General features: G+C 44.8%; 1 protein-coding gene across 4 annotated transcripts in view; it reads left to right on the forward strand.

Moving 5' to 3' along the window:
• SPATA13 (spermatogenesis associated 13) overlaps window positions 1-23,871 on the forward strand; it is a 92,928-nt gene that overhangs the window by 51,041 nt on the left and 18,016 nt on the right. For all 4 annotated transcript variants that reach the window (XM_073583109.1, XM_073583111.1, XM_073583112.1 and 1 more), the window contains 5 exons: window positions 9,550-9,686; window positions 19,100-19,279; window positions 19,381-19,566; window positions 21,785-21,964; window positions 22,952-23,184. In XM_073583109.1, the coding sequence (XP_073439210.1) occupies window positions 9,550-9,686; window positions 19,100-19,279; window positions 19,381-19,566; window positions 21,785-21,964; window positions 22,952-23,184 (916 nt within the window). The remainder of the gene's footprint in view (window positions 1-9,549; window positions 9,687-19,099; window positions 19,280-19,380; window positions 19,567-21,784; window positions 21,965-22,951; window positions 23,185-23,871) is intronic.

The raw sequence follows: 23,871 nt of genomic DNA on the forward strand, positions 1-23,871 counted from the left end.
CAACGTGTGAAATTGTCAGTCGCTTTGTATGTAATAATTGCACTTAAAGAGGAGTTGTCACGTGTCATGAATGTGATTTTTTTTTTTTTTTTTTACTTGGCCTAAATGTCGCTGTTCTCCCGAATCTTATCTTGTCTTTCTTTTATTCCTATGCTTTTCCGTTCCTGAGATATGGACCTCTCTTTTCGGTATATAAATCTGGTCATGTTAATCAAGTGGGTGTGGACTCAAGGCTACTCCCACAGCGAAGTTGATGACCATGCCCCTTTGGCTAACAAGACTAGATTTATGTACTGGAAAGAGGAGGCCATATGTCGGGAAGGGAGAGGCACAGAAACTAAAGGAAAAAAACTCCAAACGCAGGAGAATAGTGACATACAGTATATACAGTGGGTGAAATAAGTATAGAACACGACACCAATTGAGTAATTATATTTCTTAAGGCGCTATTGACATAAAATTCTCACCAGATGTCGGTAACAACCCGTCCAATCTACATAGGCAATTAGGTTATGTGTAATAATGAGAAATGACACCAGGTCCTTTTCTAAGGGTGTCTCTGGGTTAAAGAAAAAAAAATTCCCCTAGATAAACCACTCTTGTTTATTAACATGAAGAGAGAAGGAAGATCCGGCACTGGAGACTTGATAAAATCCACAATAAGTTTTATTCACATAAATTCATGATAAAACCATAAAGGGGAAAAAAAAGGACCCCCACGCCTGACGCGTTTCGAACCTTACACCAGGTTCTTCCTCAAGAACCTGGTGTAAGGTTCGAAACGCGTCAGGCGTGGGGGTCCTTTTTTTTCCCCTTTATGGTTTTATCATGAATTTATGTGAATAAAACTTATTGTGGATTTTATCAAGTCTCCAGTGCCGGATCTTCCTTCTCTCTTCATGTTTGCAACACATGGTGGTCAGCCATTTGATCCCTAGGCACGACCGGCTTACAGGACTATTTTGGTGAGCACAAATTTCCCTTTCCCCTTCCTATTTTTCTAAATACTCTTGTTTATTGTCTGTGTCTAAATTTGCAATATACTGTGTGTGTGTGTGTGTGTGTGTGTATGTATGTATGTGTATATATAATATATATTTATCTCTACACAACCCTTAAAATTATATATTTACGTCATCCACTACTGTTCATTTTAATTTTATACTAGTAAATAAATTAATAAAATACATAATTTTAAGCATTGCAGTATTGAGAATGGAGGGATCCATGAGCTTCCTGACAGATGTGCTCCATAGAGAATTAGGAAGCAATCCATAATCCCGGGTCCGGTGCACCGTGCACTCATTACTGAGTCACTGCCAGGCTGGGTCTCCTATCTCTTAAATGATCCCCGGTGGCATCTTTTCTGCAGGTAGTGGAACAAATAGTTTTCACAGCATCTGCTCTACGACTGCACGTGCGAGGCTTTTGGTTTCACACCTCTCATGGCTGATATTACAGCTGCCGGTGGCACACTGCACTTAGTCATGCGGTGAAAAGTCTTCGTCAGGGGGTCCGTTTTGAAGGTTACATAAGAAACTTTTGAACTATTGAGAATAGTCCTTCAGGTCAAAGATCTGTTGGTGCCTGATCATGAGCTTGGAGCTAATTAAATTGTCTCCTCGCACCTCAGTCATGTCATTAACCCCTCATGAACGAATAGACTCCATTTCCCCTGAGCATAGAAGGATCAGGATGCTGTCAAAATCCAATCTACATAAGTTTCTGGAGGGCAGGCTTTTTTGGATACACACCATTGATCAACAGCAGGAAACGGTTAGTTGGTTATTTGGACATCAAAGTTGTTTCACAATAGAAAGTACCGTAATAGTAATTCTTTCAAGCATTTTTTTTTCTTTGGACCGGACACCGTCCCCCCAAAAAAACACATTGAAAACTGTGTGTGCACATGCCCTTAGTATTCTCACCCACAACAATTCCCCTTTCACGGCCCCCATACAGTATGCTGTCCCCAAAAAAATGGCCCCCACACAGTATGTTACGTCTACTGCGAATTCCTCCACACCATTTGCCACCCACCTGCACAGTATGATTTCCCAATGGTGCCTCCCAGCGTAGTGTAATGTTCCAACACCGGCTCCAAATGCCATATGATGCCCTTTCAGAGCCCCCTAACCCAGTGTGATGTCCCCCACAGGCTCCCCACACATTACGAGGCCCAACAGTGCTCTCCGCAAGTGCTGACTGACAGAATAAAAAACACCCTATCTCCCGTCTGTAAGGAGGTGGCGGAGACACTCGTGTACCTTCTCTCTTCTGAACACTGTTCACCTGTGTCACATGTGGCACCCTGACATTTTATTAATGTGTTACTAATGTGTGTTCTGTAATGCAAATGTTCTTGTTATGTATTGTGCATAGGCTTAGGGATAGATTAGGAAGTAGTATAGGGCTGTAGGAGGACTAGAATAGAGGGGGGCACATTAGAGAGAGCATGATAGATGTAAGAAGGTATTGGCAGCATAGGAGTTAAGTAGATGGGAGGGGCACAGAGCAGCACAGAGCAGGGAGCTATAGGACAGATACTTCCTCCTTCTATCAGACACCCAGGCAGTGTGCCCAAGGGCAGAACGCATACAGTGAGATAGTTATAGGCTGTGGGGGATAAGTCTGCAAATGGCAGTAAGGGGCCCCCAGCTGAAGGAACAGTGTAAACGGGCACCAGCTCCAACAGGATCATCCCCAGGAAGCATACGGGGGTCTAAGACCAGGGTAGGAGCAGCTGATATGGCATTCCCAACACCTTTACCTATTGCAACCGGACAAGGGGCTGACAGGGAGCTGGTGACTCTGAAGGTACAGATGGGACATGGACTGTTCAAAGGGACTGCCCGGATGGCAGAGGAAGGGAAAGTACAGGAAATGTTGCCCTGTGTGAACTGTGCAGCTGATGTGATGGATGCCTTGCTGTTTAGTAAAGTTCAACTGTTGGAAAACAACTATGACTTTCTGGGAGCCAGAAGCTGGAGTAACAGAGGTAACCAAGTGTATAGCAGTACCAGGACTTAATCTTTTCATGTACAACATGCTGGGGTGCTCACTGACTGTTGCTTAAAGGACTCGCCCACGACTACCACCCCGTGCCACCTTGTTACAGGTCCTCCCTTCTGTGTTCAGACTAACACCCTGTGCACCAGGCATTATTTAGTGATGTCAGATAATACTGATACCGTTGAAATCAATACACTGGGCAGGGGTGGAGGGGTAGAACCGGGTCCCAAACAACTCAAAGGCCCTCAAGCGGCCCCATGGTCTGTTACAATATTGCCCTGCACACAGTATGCTTTGCACAGATGCCCTCCAGGGTGCCTTGCTCTTGTACTAGACCTGAATGAGTCTGTCAGCACAGTGACAGCACATTAAGCAAGGTGCTCAGTGTACCCTTAGTGTGTCCAGAAAGTTCATTGCAACTTCCCACCTACTTATCAGGAGCCAGATGCACTAAGCCTCTCAGCCATGCCAAGGGTGCCTTAAGTGCCTGTGCTAAGTATGAAAAGTCATGGTTTGCTGACATATTCCTTTTAATGGGAATCTGTCTCCAAGTTTTGCCACCTAATCTGAGAGCAGCATAATGTAGAGACAGAGAACCTGGGCTGCTTTCTGTAGTTTTGATAAAATCACTATTTTATCAGAAGATTCACTAGAGGTCTAGTACACCTGTTACCATGTGGTCTCCCATGTTCATGAGATCTGCATAACCCCATCCCTACCACTGATATGCAGCTTTCTGTCTATACACAGTGTACAGAGAAAGCTGCCCATCAGTTATGTGGGTGGAGTTACACAGCTCAGCATTCAGAGGACTGCTTGATCTTCAGCAGATAAAACAGGGATTTTATGAAAATGACAGCAAGCAGCTCAATAAGTGACACCGTTGGAATCGTAGTCTCCGTCTCTACGTAATGCTTTTCTCTGATGGGGTAGCAAAACATGGTGACAGATTCCCTTTGTGCAGGCACTATGTGGCACCTTGTTTCTATACACAGTGCCACTCCTGCCTACAGGTTGTGTGTGGTATTACTATTAGTCCTTATTTATTTGTCTGGGTAATCTATCTTAAGGGATGCAATAAAATGTGACTATTATTAAATTTCAATTAAAAGTGGTTAAAAATTGCTGAAGTGATCTTGTATTAATTAATTTCATGTGAAATCGGATTTCTAAGTTGGAGAGAATCCATTCTTCTAGTTATTTTAATCTTGTTAGTACTAGTCTATTCTAACCAACCCAGGCTGCAGTCCATGGCTCAACAAAGGTCCATTATGGTGAGTATTAGTAGTGTCGACGAGTCACTTGAGCGACTAAAATCCATTCATAGCCACTCCAACAAGTTTCGCCTTAACAGGCTTCCTCAGGGAGCTGGGGCTATAATTTCCATTCCTAGAGGGGTGTTTACCCCGATTTTAATTAGTTCATGGTATTACATTTAGAAGCCATTCACTTCAATAGAGCCTGGCTGCAATTGTGACTGAAGAGGCAATTAGAATATTAAATAGACTCAGAGGACTGGAACTCTGTAACGCCACTTGTTGAAAGAATCATTTCTACAAGTCACTAACCACTTCTAGGATTGCTGCTTCCAACAGGAGGCGCTATATTGTCCAAGTCCTTTTCCTCTCTGAAGAGGCAATTTGCATGTTAAATTTCCCAGAGGATCATTGCACGGCGAACAAGCCTTACCTTGGCATGCCAGAGCCGGTATGTCACTCTCCGAAAGGCGAAACATTATCCCTTAGACCTGTGTCTATTTAGGCAGCATCGTGTTCCAGCAATAAATTGCTCCTCTAGACCATATTTTAAGGACACCATGGTTCTACAACCTGTCTCACTCAGATATGGCTAACAGGGTATGCTTGTCAATTATAGTCCACACCATCTCAATAGTCATGCTCTTCAGGAGACTACTTCCCTCATGGCGATGAGACGTGCAGGTGTAGTGCTGCAGAATACTGCAGTACATTCAGCCAGCAGCATGTTCTCTTCTGGCTGCCTGAAATCCTCTAGCTTTCTGTAATTGACTGTCCGGTAACAGAATATATTATTGTCATTTCCAATTTTAATTACTCTGGATTTCTGCAGCTTTGTGGTTTTATGGACTCATTGGGTATGATTTTATTGTGCAATCGCTGACCGTAGATTCGGCCCTGTATATCAAAATATCACATCATTTATGGCACTTTTCATAGAAAAAAGGCTATCAAGGCTTCCACCCCACCTTTCTTGGAGGGTTGGATGTCCTTCTCAACCAGTCCATGCATTCACCATACATTGCAAGCAGTTGTATATGTTCATTGGCTCCAGTTTCTAAATCTGTCAACATTAAAGAAGATCTGTCAAATACTAAATACCTTCGAAAAATCCCTTAGATCCACTGATTCTGCCGCTCTTTTCCGCTTTGTGTTGCGTCACTCCTTTGCAGAGATATTCACATTTGTTTCTTTAGGAGCGCACCATGTGAAATCTCTGCTTGCACTTCAACTGGCAATTTCTTCGGAGTCTTCGCTGGGGGCGTGCACTTTTACTCGTTCCTTCCAGATACTGCCAATCACAGTTCAGCAGTGACTCAGACTGGTAAATCAGTTGCTGCTGTGCTTAATGTCTGGGAAGGAGGGGTGAAAGTGCACACCCCCAGAGAAGACTCTGAAGAAACGTCCAATTGAGCTGCAAATAGAGATTTCACATACATCAGTAAAAAACAAACAGAGTTGGAGAATCGGGGAATCTCAGGGATTCATCCAAGGTATTTAACTTTTTGTATTTGAGCAAGTTACAGGTCCTCTTTAAGGTCTTATGGATGGATGTTAAGGCTCCCACACACAGTAGATTAACACCAAAACTGTTCCACAGGATCGACCATCTTTTGTGTATAGTGGATTCCCACTTTGCCCTTCGAGACTCTCTCCCAAGTGTATGTTCTAACTGGAAATAGGCTTCCATCAGATGTCTGACAGGGATTTACTCCTAAAGCACATGCACACTCAGCCAAAGTGAGTGTGCCTGTGTATAGATGGTCAGAAAAAATAGCTGTAAATGGAACGGGAATTGTCAAGTAAAAATTAGTAAAGGTATTTTTGTTTTGTCCTTTTAAAGGGACTGTCTGGAACTTTATACATTGATGGCTTATTCTTAGGATAAGTCATCAATATCTGATCGGTGAGGTGTGACACCCGGTACACCTGCAGGACTGCTGTTCCCGATGTCAGTGGCGGCTGGAAGTGCCCAGCTCCATCATTTGCATAGTGTCTGCAGCCACGTTCTCCATATCCTCCCACTAGTTGAATCAATAGAGGGCGGATACAATATGCAGTACCGGGTCGCAGCCACTATGACGCAGATAGAAATGTGCGTGCAATAATACATTTATATTACGGTGAGTTCTGTAAGTAGGCATTAATGGGGCTGGTTAGAAAAAACTCATGGTAATAACCAGATCAGCATCTCCTGCACCTTCAGCGATCAGTTGTGATCTGTAGTGAATTACAGCAAGTGTTCAATTTTCCTGTAGCGCCATCACAGGAGAGCAGAAGTACTGCACAGTGGAGGACAATAGAATATTATACATATCTCTTTAATGACCTCCGATTATTTTGCTATTTTTAAGGTGGTTTCTGAGAAGCTAGACAGGTAGCAATCAAGGATCAATCAAAAATGACGCATTTAACAAACATTTTCATTGTGTGCTCTTGTCTCTTCTGTGTGCACAGATCAACAGATTCCTCTGACATAATGGGTGCATATTAGCCTAGTGCATACTTTGATCATCATATCCGTGTATCCTCACGACACAGAAAAAAAAGCATCCTCTGGTATCTTATGGTAGTGATAAAAGGATCCCGCTAAGCAGATGCTGAAGAGATTTGCATCATGTACTAATATATGAACACTATATGCCATGGTCAGAAATTGTTTTAGATCTTGTGATATAGATAGAATTGTTTATGGTAAGTTCACACTAGGCGTTTTTTCAACTTTTTTTTTTTTTTTTTCGGCAGCATAACCTGATCTCTTGGCAGGAAAGAAGTATGTTTTTTTTCCTTGGTTTTTGCTGTCTTTTTTGTGCAGTTTTGGCATGCCAGATTTGTCTCTTGTGCATGCTGGTAAAGTTTAGTGTTGGGGGAAAAAATCAGGTTTTGGCACAAAAAAAGCACAGCAAAACTTGATATCTGTGGTTTTGGTGCATTTTTTCACCACCCGTTCATTTCAATGGGTGAAAAATGCTTAAAAAAAAAAACGTCCTGGTGACTGCAGTGACAAGCCGGAGCCCCTGAGTGTGGCCGAGAGACTTCACAGGAACGATATTGCGCACACTGGGAATAGACAGACAGGGTATCATACAGTGACTCTGAGCAGAGGAGGCTCAGGTTCGCAGCATCTCCCTACTCCTTGCTTTAACCCATGAGGTCCCAACTTCATTCAGAGAAGAGACTACAGAGACTGCAAGCGCCGCTGTTGTCTGAGCCAATGTGGGAGAAGGAGACCCTTCAATCAAGCTTTCCCCGACTGATAAGTTATAATTCCAGTTTAACCGTTTCAACGCTGCATAACTGTTAAATAGCTTTCTTTAGTCTATTTTGCTGTTTTACTGTTTACTCTGTCACATTTAATCCCCCCCCCTCTGCTCCTCCCTGCGTGGAGAGAAGAGTCCCTGTAAATAAACCTTTAACTTTTGGTCTGTCTTGGATCCGTGGCGACATCCTCAGCACCTGCAGTTTATTACAGCTGCAACACTAAGTTAGAGAACTTTATACTAATGGCTCACCTAGACGGGTGAATTTCATCCTGTTCTTGAACGCGATCGACGACATACAAGTTAATTGGTGCACTTTTACTGTCCGATTTACACAGGCCGATTGGGCCAGAAAAGCCCCTATTACTATCATTCTTCCCCTATACAGCATCATGTTATCGACTGCCTTTAACTCTGATTTTCATGGTGACATAGAAGATCTAATCACCAAAAGGAAGTTGTTTTTGCTCCATTGTTGGGTGACAGCCAGCATATACACAACTGCCAATAATCGGGAATGAGCGTCCCATGAACGCTCGCTTGTCTAAATGAACCTCGAGGCGGATTATAAATTAGAATATGGCAGCAGCTTCTGTATTCTGATTAATGTGTATGGAAGGGCTCGGGGTCAATTGTAAACCAGGCTTTGTAGATTTGATATTTATTTAGGCCGCCCCCATCCTCCATAAACATTAAGATGCATGTCTTGCTGAGCCAAATGCACATTAATGTAATTCAAAATAATGAATAGTCATAATTGAATCTCCAATTTAGGATTATCTTGCCAATATGAAAAAAAAAAAAAAATTGGATTGTGACCAAATGTAAACTTTAAGATATAGCCATGCTACATAATAAATATAGATATATGCTGTATATACACACTGCGATTTAATGAATACATAAACTCCTCTATTTCTGTCCAATGCAAATAAGCGTAAGGTACAGTACTTAGTTTACATTTTTTGATCAAAGAGCATAAAAGCCTTTCAACCACATCAAGGTGTATCTAAATATGGATGGTCCTTATCACTAATGTCCTGCTTCTCTATGTGCCAAACCAGCCTCATCTGAATGGGGTAAACCAGGCATAGCTCACAACTAAAACTTTGTCTGGCAAGGATCTGTAGATAAGGGTGCTGAGCCTTGGAGGTCCACTTTCCACTTCTATGTTTGGACGCTCTTCAAGAAATATCCAGTAAAGTATTTTAGTAGGAGGTATTTTATTTTTTGGCCCTAATGGTTGGTCCAAATCCTATGTACTTTATCATGGGGAACCTTACTTAGAGAAGTTATTTAATACAGATATGTAGATAATACAATACACAGGGCTTGGCGTTCTATAAAGTAAGTGTTGAAAGTCTTCACATGGCTAAATTGCAGCCCTACACACTTTAGGTGGTTTCAGCAGATCGCTTGGCCGACAACCATCGAGTCCTCCTGTGTTTTCTATGAGAAGGCCGTCATCAGACCTCACTCGTGACATCTTATCTCAAGGAGAACAAAGTGATCGGCAATCTGAGATCTGACGTGATCAATATCTCCTGCAATGATCAGTTGTCCGGGCCCCCATACACATTAAACTGTTGGCCTAATCCATCTACGGTATATTGTCGGGTTCGGGCCAACATTGATCTAACATGTATTGGGGCCTTCATGCTCTGCCATCTTTTTTTAACAAGGTTACAGTCCACAATTTGACTATTTTGAGATCACCATTGTGTTTTTAAAGTTGGTTATTTCTTCTCCTACAGAAAGCACATCATAGAGAACTAATCTAGAGAGATCTCCTCCTATCTGTATGAATGTGTCCCGCACTTCATGGTGCAGTTTCTGCTGTTATACAGGATCACCAGTGTGAAGGTGCTTGAGTAGAAAGTCAATGTGATCAAGTCTTACCTCTCTTTATAACTGTGCTAACTTTTAGGAATTATCCATCAGCCTCACATATGCCAAGTGAACAGAACTTGAAGCCACATTGGAAACCCATGATAGTCATTTATTGTTTGGTTTCTCTGTAGTCTCTACTGATGGAGGAGCAGAGTCTACAACTTTGGTCGATGACAATGGCAGCGAGGAGGAGTACAGCTTTGATGATCGCTACCAGGCCAGTCCAAGATATCTACAGCCAGGAGGGGAGCAGTTGGCCATCAACGAGGTAGATAGTATATTGTGATAGAAGATTGTCACGGGATGTTCTTTGTTTGATACTCTTGGGCACCAATCCAAAACGTCTACCATGTGTCATTTATAAAACTACTAAGAAGAGTATTTTAAATTGGATTTGCTTTTATGGGTTTTACAGTATGGTTGCATCAAGGGTAATATAATCTGCAGCCATAATTATTTTCTTGATACAGTGGGGAAAATAAGTATTTGATACACCGCCGATTTTCCCACCTACAAAGAATGGAGAGGTCTGCAATTTTTATCGTAGGTACACTTCAACTGTGAAAGACTGAATCTTAAAAAATCCAGAAAATCACATTGTTTGATTTTTGCATAATTAGTTTGCATTTTATTGCATTAAATAAGCATTTGATACAATAGAAAAACAGAACTTAATATTTGGTACCGAAACCTTTGATTGCAATTACAGAGGTCAGACATTCCCTGTAGTTGTTGACCAAGTTTGCACACACTGCAGCAGGGATTTTGGCCCACTCCTCCATACAAATATTCTCCAGATCTTTCAGGTTTCAGGGCTGTCGCTGGGCAACATTGAGTTTCACCTCCCTCCAAATATTTTCTATTGGGTTCAGGTCTGGAGACTGGCTAGGCAACTCCAGGACCTTGAAATGCTTCTTACGGAGCCACTCCTTAGTTTCCCTGGCTTTGCGTTTCAGGTCATTCTCTGCTGGAAGACCCAGCCACGACCCATCTTTAATACTCTTACTGAAGGAAGGAAGTTGTCGGCCAAAATCTCGCAATTCATGACCCCATCCATCCTTCCTTCAATACGTTCAACACACAACAGAATTGGAGCATATAAACCATAATATTGAAGTCCAAAAAGTATCAATATAAAAATGATTTTAATAATACAAATATTTAAGAAGTAGACTACAATCACAATTCTTACAAAAAATCACAAATGCAGAGCTATTCTAAAAGGATCAGAATGCACCAGTATAGAAAAAAAGCGTGCCGCTTCATGAGCGCAACACACAGGTAGGGTCATCTATATAAAGCATAGTAATAGCACACAGCTGCAGCTGTCATAAAATATACATACTGACAGTGCAAAGTAAACCCGAAAAATGGGGGACTCAGTGTGATCACTTATTCCCATCCATACAATATCTCATTGTATTATGCCCCATAATCTTTACCCTGCTATGGCCTTGAGCAAAGAAGTGGAGAAAACAGGGGGAATAAGCAAGTTAAGTGGATGACTTTAATCCTTACCCGTGCTAGTGTCCATGTGCAGGCATGCGCCCCTACGCGCGTTTCGCGGTAGCTTCCTCGGGGGGCCCTGATGTAGTAAGTGTCCCTCACATGCACCTTAAATATCATGCCCCAAATCACCATTGGCGGCGCATGTGGCTGGCACGCAGAAGCAGCGTCCAACAACTTTCCCAGCGTCAAGATGGCGATGCGGCTCACGAAAGACACAGATGATGTCAGTGAACCGCAAACGTCATCACCAGACACCAGAAGTGATGCCGACAGCAGCAACCGCACCAGGAAAATGCGCACTGGTGAGCGCAGTGAAATATTCCAAGTGACGCCATATTGTTTATGGGCATATTTTCCCTTAATATAATATCGCCTAAAAGACCCCAATTAGTAATAGAAAAACATTATTTATAATGTGACACGCAAAAATATACTATAAGATCTACAGTGACTCTATAGGGGTCACCTATATCAAAATATCAGAACATATCAAATACATTAATGTTTTTCTATTACTAATTGGGGTCTTTTAGGCCAGTGGTCCCCAACCTTTTTTGCACCAGGGACCGGTTTCAAGCAAGACCATTCTTCCATGGCCCGGCAGGGCGGGGATGGAGGTGTGGCAGGGGCGGGGCTTTGGTCATAAGGGGGCGGGGCTATGGACACGGTTGTAGTGTAGCAGTGCATACTTATAATTAAATAACATTTATAATGTGACTCAACTCACCATAGGTTTTGAATGAGTGCTCCATCACCCCCTTCTCCCCATCATTGCCTTCACCCCATCACTCCCCTCTCCCCATCATTGCCTTCACCCCATCACTCCCCTCTCCCCATCATTGCCTTCACCCCATCACTCCCCTCTCCCCATCATTGCCTTCACCCCATCACTCCCCTCTCCCCATCATTGCCTTCACCCCATCATTGCCTTCACCCCATCATTGCCTTCACCCCATCACTCCCTTCTCCCCATCATTGCCTTCACCCCATCACTCCCTTCTCACCATCATTGCCTTCACCCCATCATTGCCTTCACCCCATCACTCCCTTCTCCCCATCATTGCCTTCACCCCATCACTCCCTTCTCCCCATCATTGCCTTCACCCCATCACTCCCCTCTCCCCATCATTGCCTTCACCCCATCACTCCCCTCTCCCCATCATTGCCTTCACCCCATCACTCCCCTCTCCCCATCATTGCCTTCACCCCATCACTCCCCTCTCCCCATCATTGCCTTCACCCCATCACTCCCCTCTCCCCATCATTGCCTTCACCCCATCATTGCTTTCACCCCATCACTCCCTTCTCCCCATCATTGCCTTCACCCCATCACTCCCTTCTCACCATCATTGCCTTCACCCCATCACTCCCTTCTCCCCATCATTGCCTTCACCCCATCACTCCCTTCTCCCCATCATTGCCTTCACCCCATCACTCCCCTCTCCCCATCATTGCCTTCAGCCCATCACTCCCTTCTCCCCATCATTGCCTTCACCCCATCACTCCCCTCTCCCCATCATTGCCTTCACCCCATCACTCCCTTCTCCCCATCACTCCCTTCACCCCATCACTCCCTTCACCCCATCACTCCCTTCACCCCATCACTCCCTTCTCCCCATCACTCCCTTCTCCCCATCACTCCCTTCTCCCCATCATTGCCTTCACCCCATCACTCCCTTCTCCCCATCACTGCCTTCACCCCATCACTCCCTTCACCCCATCACTCCCTTCACCCCATCACTCCCTTCACCCCATCATTGCCTTCTCCCCATCACTCCCTTCTCCCCATCACTCCCTTCTCCCCATCATTGCCTTCACCCCATCACTCCCTTCTCCCCATCACTCCCCTCTCCCCATCATTGCCTTCAGCCCATCACTCCCTTCTCCCCATCATTGCCTTCACCCCATCACTCCCCTCTCCCCATCATTGCCTTCACCCCATCATTGCCTTCACCCCATCACTCCCTTCTCCCCATCACTCCCTTCTCCCCATCACTCCCTTCACCCCATCACTCCCTTCTCCCCATCATTGCCTTCTCCCCATCACTCCCTTCTCCCCATCACTCCCTTCTCCCCATCACTCCCCTCTCCCCATCATTGCCTTCAGCCCATCACTCCCTTCTCCCCATCATTGCCTTCACCCCATCACTCCCCTCTCCCCATCATTGCCTTCTCCCCATCACTCCCTTCTCCCCATCACTCCCTTCACCCCATCACTCCCTTCTCCCCATCATTGCCTTCTCCCCATCACTCCCTTCTCCCCATCACTCCCTTCTCCCCATCATTGCCTTCAGCCCATCACTCCCTTCTCCCCATCATTGCCTTCACCCCATCACTCCCCTCTCCCCATCACTCCCTTCTCCCCATCACTCCCTTCACCTCATCACTCCCTTCACCCCATCACTCCCTTCACCCCATCACTCCCTTCTCCCCATCATTCCCTTCACCCCATCACTGCTGTCTCTCCATCACTCCCCTCATGGCCTTCTCCTCATGTCCCCATCTCCTCCAGGGCCAGGCTACACAAACACAGACCAACACACACACACACACACACACAGACATACATATTATACGTACACAGACACCACCTCTCTCCTCTCACCTGCCCGCCGCCCGCGCTTCCTCGCTCTGACACAGCAGCGGCCGCGCTCCTCTCTGTGTCAGAGACAGGAAGCGCGGGCGGCGGGCAGGAAGCTGGACGGGTCCTTGCAGCTCCGCTCCTGCTATTCCCTCTTGCAGGCAGCGGAGCTGCTTGGATCGCTCCCTGCCGCCGCTACACACGCCGCCCCAGCCCCCGCTACGCCACTGACCGCCCCTGGCTCCCCTTGTTTCCGCGGACCGGCAAGGGCACTGCAGCGGCCCGGTGCTGGGCCGCGGACCGGCGGTTGGGGACCCCTGTTTTAGGCGATAGTATATTAAGGGAAAATATGCCCATAAACAATATGGCGTCACTTGGAATATTTCACTTTTTGGACGTCAATATTATGGTTTATAAGCTCCAATTCTGTTGTGTGCTGAATATTGTGGAGGAGCTCCATAGGGTATTAACCCAATATTATCCTGGTTGGAATGACTGGGAGTTTGCTATAAACAATGCATTCTGTGCTTGAGATTGTGTTTCTTCCTTCAATACGTTGCAGTCAGCCTATTCCCTTTGCAGAAAAGCACCCTCAAAGTGTGATGTTTCCCCCACCATGCTTCATGGTTGGGACAGTGTTCTTGGGGATGTACTCATCCTTCTTCTTCCTCCAAACAAGGCAAGTGGAGTTGATACCAAAAAGTTCTATTTTGGTTTCATCTGACCTCATAACCTTCTCCCATGACTCCTTTGGATCATCCAGATGGTCATTGGGGAACTTCAAATGGGCTCGGACATATGCTGGTGTAAGTAGGTGGTGGGGAACCTCACGTGCCTCCTCTCTCCTATACGCTGTTCGCACGTTCACATGTGGCACCTCGCTGTTTACTAATGTTCATATGCTGTGATGTCATGTATTGTTATGTGATTGTACTGTTTATAGGTTTAGAACTAGAGTAGGGCCTAGTGTAGTATAGATTAGAGGGGGGCACATTAGTGATAGTGAACAGTATGGAATAGGAGATAACCCTCGTGCTGCCTAAGTGAATGGGAGGGGGTAGCACAGATCAGGGAAGTATAGTCAGGATATCAGGCTACTTCCTGATTAGAGCAGAAGCCTGGGCTGCCTGTCCAAGGGCAGGTCATGTGAATAGCAGTGGTGTAGAGTGTTGCAGGCCATGGGGATAAAGCTGTTCCGGCAGTAAGGAGCCCTAGGTGGAGAAAAGTGCCTATGGGCACCAGCTGGACAGGACCATCCCCAGGCAGGATTCGGAGTCTAAAACCAGGACATGTGCAGCTGAGATGGTGTTCCCGGCACCCCTTCCCCCACAGTAGCCGTACGATCGGCTGATAAAGAGCTGGTCACAGGAATGGCACAGATGGGACACGGATTGTCCAAGGATACAGATGGGACACAAACTGTCCAAGGAAACAGGTGAGACACAGATTTTTCAAGGTTACAGATGGGACACTGACTGTCCAGGGATTTACAGTTGTGGCCAAAAGTATTGACACCCCTGCAATTCTGTCAGATAATACTCAGATTCTTCCTGAAAATGATTGCAAACACAAATTCTTTGGTATTATTATCTTCATTTAATTTGTCTTAAATGAAAAAACACAAAAGAGAATGAAGCAAAAAGCAAAACCTTGATCATTTCACACAAAACTCCAAAAATGGGCCAGACAAAAGTATTGGCACCCTCAGCCTAATACTTGGTTGCACAACCTTTAGCCAAAATAACTGCGACCAACCGCTTCCGGTAACCATCAATAAGTTTCTTACAATGCTCTGCTGGAATTTTAGACCATTTTTCTTTGGCAAACTGCTCCAGGTCCCTGATATTTAAAGGGTGCCTTCTCCAAACTGCCATTTTTAGATCTCTCCACAGGTGTTCTATGGGATTCAGGTCTGGACTCATTGCTGGCCACCTTTAGAAGTCTCCAGTGCTTTCTCTCAAACCATTTTCTAGTGCTTTTTGAAGTGTGTTTTGGGTCATTGTCCTGCTGGAAGACCCATGACCTCTGAGGGAGACCCAGCTTTCTCACACTGGGCCCTACATTATGCTGCAAAATTTGTTGGTAGTCTTCAGACATCATAATGCCATGCACACGGTCAAGCAGTTCAGTGCCAGAGGCAGCAAAGCAACCCCAAAACATCAGGGAACCTAAGCCATGTTTGACTGTAGGGATCGTGTTCTTTTCTTTGAATGCCTCTTTTTTTTTTTTTCTCCTGTAAACTCTATGTTGATGCCTTTGCCCAAAAAGCTCTACTTTTGTCTCATCTGACCAGAGAACCTTCTTCCAAAACGTTTTAGGCTTTTTCAGGCAAGTTTTGGCAAACTCCAGCCTGGCTTTTTTATGTCTCGGGGTAAGAAGTGGAGTCTTCCTGGGTCTCCTACCATACAGTCCCTTTTCATTTAGACGCTGACGGATAGTACAGGTTGACACTGTTGTACCCTCAGACTGCAGGGCAGCTTGAACTTGTTTGGATGTTAGTCGAGGTTCTTTATCCAACATCCGCACAATCTTGCGTTGAAATCTCTTGTCAATTTTTCTTTTCCGTCCACATCTAGGGAAGTTAGCCACAGTGCCATGGGCTTTAAACTTCTTGATGACACTGCGCACGGTAGACACAGGGACATTCTGGTCTTTGGAGATGGACTTGTAGCCTTGAGATTGCTCATGCTTCCTCACAATTTGGTTTCTCAAGTCCTCAGACAGTTCTTTGTCTTCTTTCTTTTCTCCATGCTCAATGTGGTACACACAAGGACACAGCACAGAGGTTGAGTCAACTTTAATCCATGTCAACTGGCTGCAAGTGTGATTTAGTTATTGCCAACACCTGTTAGGTGCCACAGGTAAGTTACAGGTGCTGTTAATTACACAAATTAGAGAAGCATCACATGATTTTTCGAACAGTGCCAATACTTTTGTTCACCCTCTTTTTTATGTTTGGTGTGGAATTATATCCAATTTGGCTTTAGGACAATTCTTTTTGTGTTTTTCATTTAAGACAAATTAAATTAAGATAATACCAAAGAATTTGTGTTTGCAATCATTTTCAGGAAGAAACTGAGTATTATCTGACAGAATTGCAGGGGTGTCAATACTTTTGGCCACAACTGTAGTTGAGCTTGCCGGGAAAGGGAAGCTGGTGGAGAAGATAGAGCCTGTTAGGATGGCAGGGACAGATGTGAAATTGACTCAGTGCTTGTGGTGTGCTGCTTATGTGATGAAAGTACTGCTGACCAGTAAAGTTGTGTTGTTTGAAAAGACTTGTGACTGAAATGTTTTGTGAAGTCGGAGTGACAGAGACTGGGGGGACTCCAGAAACTGAAGTGAGTTCTATGCTACACACATTACACACACACAACAGAAGGGACTGTGTATTTCCTCTGTGAGGCGCCAGGGTATGGGAACACAGGTCGTTGCCACGACTACCACCCTGGCCACCTTACACTGACATGAGCATGGGGACCATGTGTTCCCTGCAAGATTTTAGTCCATGACGGCATAGTGTGTTAACGGTAGTGTTTGAAACTGTGGTCACAGATTCATTGACTAGGTCCTCCCGTGTAGTTCTGGGATGATTTTAGGACCTTTCTCAGAATCATCCTTACCTCACAAGGAAAGATCTTGCATGGAGCCCCAGACCAAGGAAGATTGACAATCATCTTGTGTTTCTTCCATTTTCTAATATTTGTGGCAACAGTTGCCTTCTCACCAAGCTGCTTGCCTATTGTCCTGAAGCCCATTCCAGCCTTATGCTGGTATACAATTTTGTCCTTGATGTCCTCAGACAGCTCTTTGGTCTTGGCCATGGTGGAAAAGTTGTAGTGTGATTGAGCGTGGGGACAGGTGTCTTTTATGCAGGTAATGAGTTCAAACTGGTGCAATTAATACAGGTAATGAGTGCAGAGTAGGAGGGCTTCTTACAGAAAAACTAACAGGTCTGTGAGCGCTGGAATTCTTGCTGGTTAGTAGGTGATAAAATACTTATTTCATGCAATAAAGTAGAATTTCATTTAAAAATCGTACAATGTGATTTTCTGTTTTTTTATTTTGTAGATTCTCTCTGTCACAGTTGAAGTGTACCTACGGTAAAAATTACAGATATCTCCATTCTTGTAGGTGGGAGAACTTGCAAAATTGACAGTATATTGAATCCCATACATATTCGTGTAAAGGCCAAGATTTTAAGCACGTTTTTTTTTTTTTGCTGAAAACGCACCCCACCCGGCTTTTGCACGAGTCAGGCATCAATACTCGCCCTCCGTCGCTGGATCTCCATCCCTGCATGTCCATTGTCCGGCGCCGCCAGCTCCTTCCTGTGCAGAGCGGTCACGTGGTACCACTCATTAAGGTAATGAATATGCATGCATCTCCACTACTATAGGTGTGGAGCGCATATTCATTACCTTAATGAGCGGTACCACGTGACTGCTGAGCACAGGAAGAAGCTGCTGCCCAGGACCACGGAGAAGCAGGGAAATGCAGAGACCGCGCCAGGAGGTGGTGAGTGACGGGGAGGACGGGGGAGCCGAGCAATGCACACACAGGGGAGCTATGCATACACGGGGGAGCCATGCATACACGGGGCAGTACGGGGGAGCCATGCATGCACGGGGCAGTACGGGGGAGTCATGCATGCAAGGGGGAGCCACAAATAGCACGACAGGACTGGGGGAGCCACACAGTGCTGGACAGGATGGGAGGAGCCACACAGAGCAGGACAGGATTGGGGGGAGCCACACAGAGCAGGACAGGGATGAGGGGACAATGCATACCTGGCTTATACTCGAGTCAATAAGCTTAGCCAGTCTTCCGTGGCAAAATTAGGTGCCTCGTCTTATACTCGGGTCGGCTTATACTCGCGTATATATGGTACTTATTTTCCCAACTGCACATATTATTTTGCACCTATTGAGATGCGTAGTCTGTGAACCTTGGTTAGATTTGTATTTTTCAGAGAATCTTTGTCAGATATGTTGATTTGAAATATGGTTGGAAAGACGACTGGTTCATTTGCCTTGTGATTTCTGGAGTGGTGGGAATTCACCAGTTTGAAAAATAAACTGAGTAAAGACACCCCCACCCCATACAGTGAAGATAACTGTATGCTGAATGATGGTTTAGATGATGATTTGGCCAACAATCTTGCCCACCCCTGCCTAACAGGAGCGCTCACTCTGCTGGGCACTCCTGTGTTCTGTATAAGGAAGCCGCTGTCGGACAGATCTTAGAACTAAAGGATCGGCAGTCTGAAATTGGACTTGCCGGATCCTAGCCCCCCTGACATCATCTGTTGGGAGCCCCCATATACATCAGACTGTCGTCCGGATCCTCTGCTATTGGTCGGTTTGACCTTCGTTAGTTTGATTTGTATGGTAAACCTGGACCAGACATCTCAGGGTGTCTTCAGGAAGAATATATTTGTACATTGCCTCTACTGTCTATGCTGTATGCTCCTCTTATTGACCACACAAAAAAGAATCATCCTTCCATTCAATTTTTAATGTTAGACTATACTACTGCTCACTGCTTTAATCGGGACATTAGTCATTTATTCTTTATGTATTTTCTTTCAGTTGATAAGTGATGGTAGCACAGTTTATGCAGAAGCATTATGGGATCATGTTACCATGGATGATCAGGAGTTGGCCTTCAAAGCTGGAGATGTCATACGAGTTCTCGAAGCTTCAAATAAGGACTGGTGGTGGGGGCGAATTGGAGATGCTGAAGCCTGGTTTCCAGCAAGTTTTGTAAGGGTAAGGAATCAACTGGCCACATAAATAAGATAGTGTCCAAGATGTCAACCTCAAAACCATGAACCTTCAGTTCAGTAATAAATATTGTTATATATTTCTAGTTACGAGTCAATCAAGAAGATATCTCGGAAAACTCAGGTAGCCTTCACGATGAAGATCAAGACCCTGATATTGCTAAATATCGTCACAAGAGCACTGAAAACAAGGAGCAAATGCGAACAAATGTCATTCAAGAGATAATGAACACAGAACGGGTCTACATTAAACATTTGAAGGACATCTGCGAGGTAAACTGCAGGCTTCTCTCTCCTCACCCCTAAACAAACATCATACTTAGTCACTTAGTTTTATATGCTGGTTCCATTTTTTCTGAATTTGTAGTGGAGGAGGAAATAATTTTATTGTTTTTACAAGGCTCATGCAAAGTAACACATGTGCAGTACAGGAATTTTAGAATTGCCTCAAGCAGATAGAATTCTGGTGTGAGTATTTTCATCACTGCACTTTACTTCTCTTACTAATATACATTATTTAAATTAAAAACGCTCAATTCTGAAAATATCAATGAAGTCTCGGGTCGTTTATCTATTTAAATGATACAATCGGAAAACCCGCTACAAAAATGTGGCGCCCCTGAGGCTCAGTCGCCACAGAGGTACTGCACCTTCTCCTAAGGTGTAGTGCCCCACCGCCTAGGTAAGTTGGGAACTCCTTTCCACACTCCAACACCTGCATCCCACACACAGGATAGTTCAGCACTGATCACATTGCAGCTCATGCTTAGAGGGTAGCAGAGCACCTCTGGTGATTCCTTGCTTCGTAACACGAGATGTGCTGGGAGGTGGGTAGAGTGGAGATCCATATGAAAAAGTGGGAAGGTTTAGAATTACAGGTCAGTCTGGCGGGAGGTCAGGCGAGAGGAGTTCAGTTCTGAAGTTAGTTTTGAGTTCAGTTTAGAAAGAGTGCTGCAGCTGCCTCAGTGATCTGAGCCAGCTGGCACGGGAAAGAGAAGAGAAGGAGAAAGACGTAAACCTGCAACCTAAGCTTCCATAAGAGAGAGAAGGAACAGCGCGGAACGAAGGAGTAGCAGAACAGAGAGGAGTTGTGGGTTGGAAGAGGAACCCTGCCTATAGGCTCTAAGCGCAAGGCCGGGGCCCGGTCCCCAAGGTTGTATGGACACTTATGGTTCTACAGCAGACACAGGTGGAGTAGTTGGCTGTAAATGCACTACTCCCATCTAAGACTTGGGACACAACAGCAACACGGATAGAGAGCCGGGATCCAGGAGGTCCCTGATCGGGCTACAGCTGTCTGTCATACAAGGTTCTAGGAACATCCGACAGGAGGAACTTCAGGGAACCACGGTACTGGAGTTCTTCACACTAAAAGGCGCAATAGAGGAGTCGTTCAGGAAAGGCACATGTTGGCGGAGTGTTGGAGAGGAGAACCCTGACTTGCCCGGGAGGTTGATTGAGTCTCTACCCCGGAGGACACGGCACGGAGGCGGGCACCAGCGGTTGCCAAGAACTGTGAGTAAAGCTTTGAAACTACAAGCCCTGGTGTCCTCCATTCATTCGTCACTAACACCTCCAGCACCGCTACATCTGGGTAACAGCATCTATACCATTCTGCGCCTCTCCTCGTCCATTGCACCTACACTGCCCTGGGTCTACAGCTCCACCTGTGGGGAGCTACACCATCTTTGCTGCACCACACCATCAGTCCCAGTGGATCTGCATGCAGTGTTGGCTTAACATCTCCCTTGCCAAACACCACGGGTGGCGTCACGAACTATTCAAATAAACTATAACACTATTAACATCACCGCCATTGATATTGGGCGCCCAGGGCCACGGACCAGGTCACTGCTGCTGTGACACATCCCCCTGACACCGGCCCGGTACCGGGTACCCCGCTGCCCTGGGTGTGAGGGTGACCCAAAAACATCAGTGGTTAGATGCCAACACAGAAAACCTAATCTGGTGTGGAAAGGGAAGTGCCAAGATTGTGCTTATGTCTTCAGATCTTGGTACCTTTTTGAAGTATTAAGAACATTCAAACATAGAGATGGGGGAATTGATCCACAGGGCTCTAGTCCATTGGCCAGGTCAGTAATCTGTGACCACTGGACAGGAGGTCTGTGAATCTTCTCACCGCCCAGCATTACCAGCTTTTTATTTTGATTAGTCGGGCTGGTGCGACATTGTGTATGCTTCACTCTGCAACAATGACGTCACGCCAACCCTTTTAGTTGAAGTAGGAACCAAGAGTCCTCGCCGGTAGGAAGATTTGGAGGCCTCTCCTCCAGCAGTCACAGAATTTTGACTTGGTCGATGGAGTTGTGCAAATCAGTCCTCTCATTTCTAATAAAATACATTTATTTTCAGCTGACCAACACTTATTGCATAAAATAATTGCGCTTATATGCCAGGCCCCATGACCGTGCTTCTCATATTGTTTCCAATAAAATTAAAAATTAAAAAATCTGATTTATTTTTATCTCAGGGTTACATCAAGCAGTGTCGAAAGCACACAAGCATGTTCACTGAAGCACAACTCAAAACCATCTTTGGAAATATTGAAGAGGTCTATAGGTTCCAGAAAACATTTTATAAAAACCTAGAGAAGCAATACAACAAAGAAGAGCCTCATCTGAGCGAAATCGGGGGCTGCTTTCTTGAAAATGTGAGTTGCGTATGTGTGTTCAAAAATACAATGTACTGGGGTGGCCATAAGTTCCTAGTATGTACCCAGCGTTAAAGTGGTATTCTGGTTTGGCATATAATCTGACCGTTGACCCAACACAGCTACCTTCATACTGGTCCACCATATATGTGGTCAGAGGAATGTCACCTGTTACTACTGAGAGGGGTACCACTATCCCTAGTGGCCTAGCCACCTGATACCGATCTTATGGAAAGGCAGATAGATTCAGAGGACACTGTTTCCTGGTGTAATGGAATGAATGAATCGTGTTATTTAGGCAACAGTATAACTGCATTTTTGAGCACCTTATGGCAATGGTAATTGAGCATTTTGTGTTGGTATTATTTAGGCACATTCATGTGTACATCATAAGGTGGAGTTGTCAATAAAAGAACTTCAAAGGGTATCAGCTAACCTAAGGCCAAAACTGCATGTATTGCTTAACACCGTGTCAGACCGGAGAGACAAGAGTCCACCAGTGACATTGACTCTGGTGGCCCACTCTACAGCTACATGCAAATATATTATCCTAAGTTATAATTGTTGCTTTGCTTTTATAAAATGATAATCTGGGTAGTTTGTTGAATAAATGATGAGATGGTGGATTGGTCTGTACATGGCAAATCAAGTGTACTGCTCAAATAGTGATGTGGGTGTCCCACTGCTGCAAAGGGGCCTACCGGAGGATTTTCCTGCTCCCCTGTGGGACAGTCCAAGTCTGGCATAAAACCTTTTATCATACACTTTTAGTTTTGCAATTTGACTTTCAACTTAGCCAAAAAACTCACAGGATTTGGAAACTCTAATTGTAAAGTGTAAAAAAAAATCTATACATCATGATAAAGATTATATCACCAAGGTCCAACGCTTGGTGAATGATCTCAACAATTAGCAAATAGTGGAACTTCTTACATGGAAGATAATGGAATACATTGTGATGCTTCCTTTTTTTGCACACACATGTAGCATGAAGGATTTTCAATCTACTCCGAGTACTGTAACAACCACCCCAACGCCTGCCTGGAGCTTTCCAACCTGATGAAGCACAGCAGATATCGTCACTTCTTTGAGGCCTGTCGGCTACTGCAGCAGATGATCGATATAGCTATTGATGGCTTCCTGCTGACTCCAGTGCAGAAGATCTGCAAGTATCCTCTGCAGCTAGCTGAGCTACTCAAGTACACGACACAGGACCACAGGTGGGAACTTTGCTGCTAAATGACGTATTTGTTTCTTCACATTTTTTTAGTTGGAACTATTACACATGGTATTTTTTTTTTTATTATTATTAATGTTTGTCTGAAATATTAGTGCAAATTGATCTTATGGTTTACTATATATTTGCATTCTTTAATATTTTTTGTATCACTCATTACTTGTAGACTATGTAGATGGAATTATAAATTTTCATTAAAAAAAAATATATATACATATATTCTGCTATAGATTTTTCAGAATCTTATACTCTTTGTCTATATGGATATGTTTCCACGGGCTGGAGTGCTGGCGCTTTGGACGCTGCTGAAACCCTGCTCCGGCCAAAGCACCGCCCTCTTTTGTACGCGCGGTGATTCCGGATGTGTTCATTGAACACATACGGTATCACCGCATCGTATCCATAGACTGGGCTACTTATCTTGCGGAGACACTCAGTCTCTGCAAGATAAATAGACATGTTGCGGTCTATAAAGACGTGCCGCATATCCGGATACACAGGGCCGCCGGATGCGGTCCTGAACGCATAGTGGATACGGGATTTCATAAAATCCCCTCCACTATGCTGTAACATCTGGACTCTGCAGAATGGATGCTGCGGCTGCACGCAGCGTCCAATCCACAGCAATTCCTGATGTAATCCGGCCCGTGGAAACATACCTTAACCAGTT

This window comes from Dendrobates tinctorius, unplaced genomic scaffold (assembly GCF_039654945.1).
Source record: "Dendrobates tinctorius isolate UK_male_01 unplaced genomic scaffold, ASM3965494v1 ptg000075l, whole genome shotgun sequence".
NCBI lineage: Eukaryota > Metazoa > Chordata > Amphibia > Anura > Dendrobatidae > Dendrobates > Dendrobates tinctorius.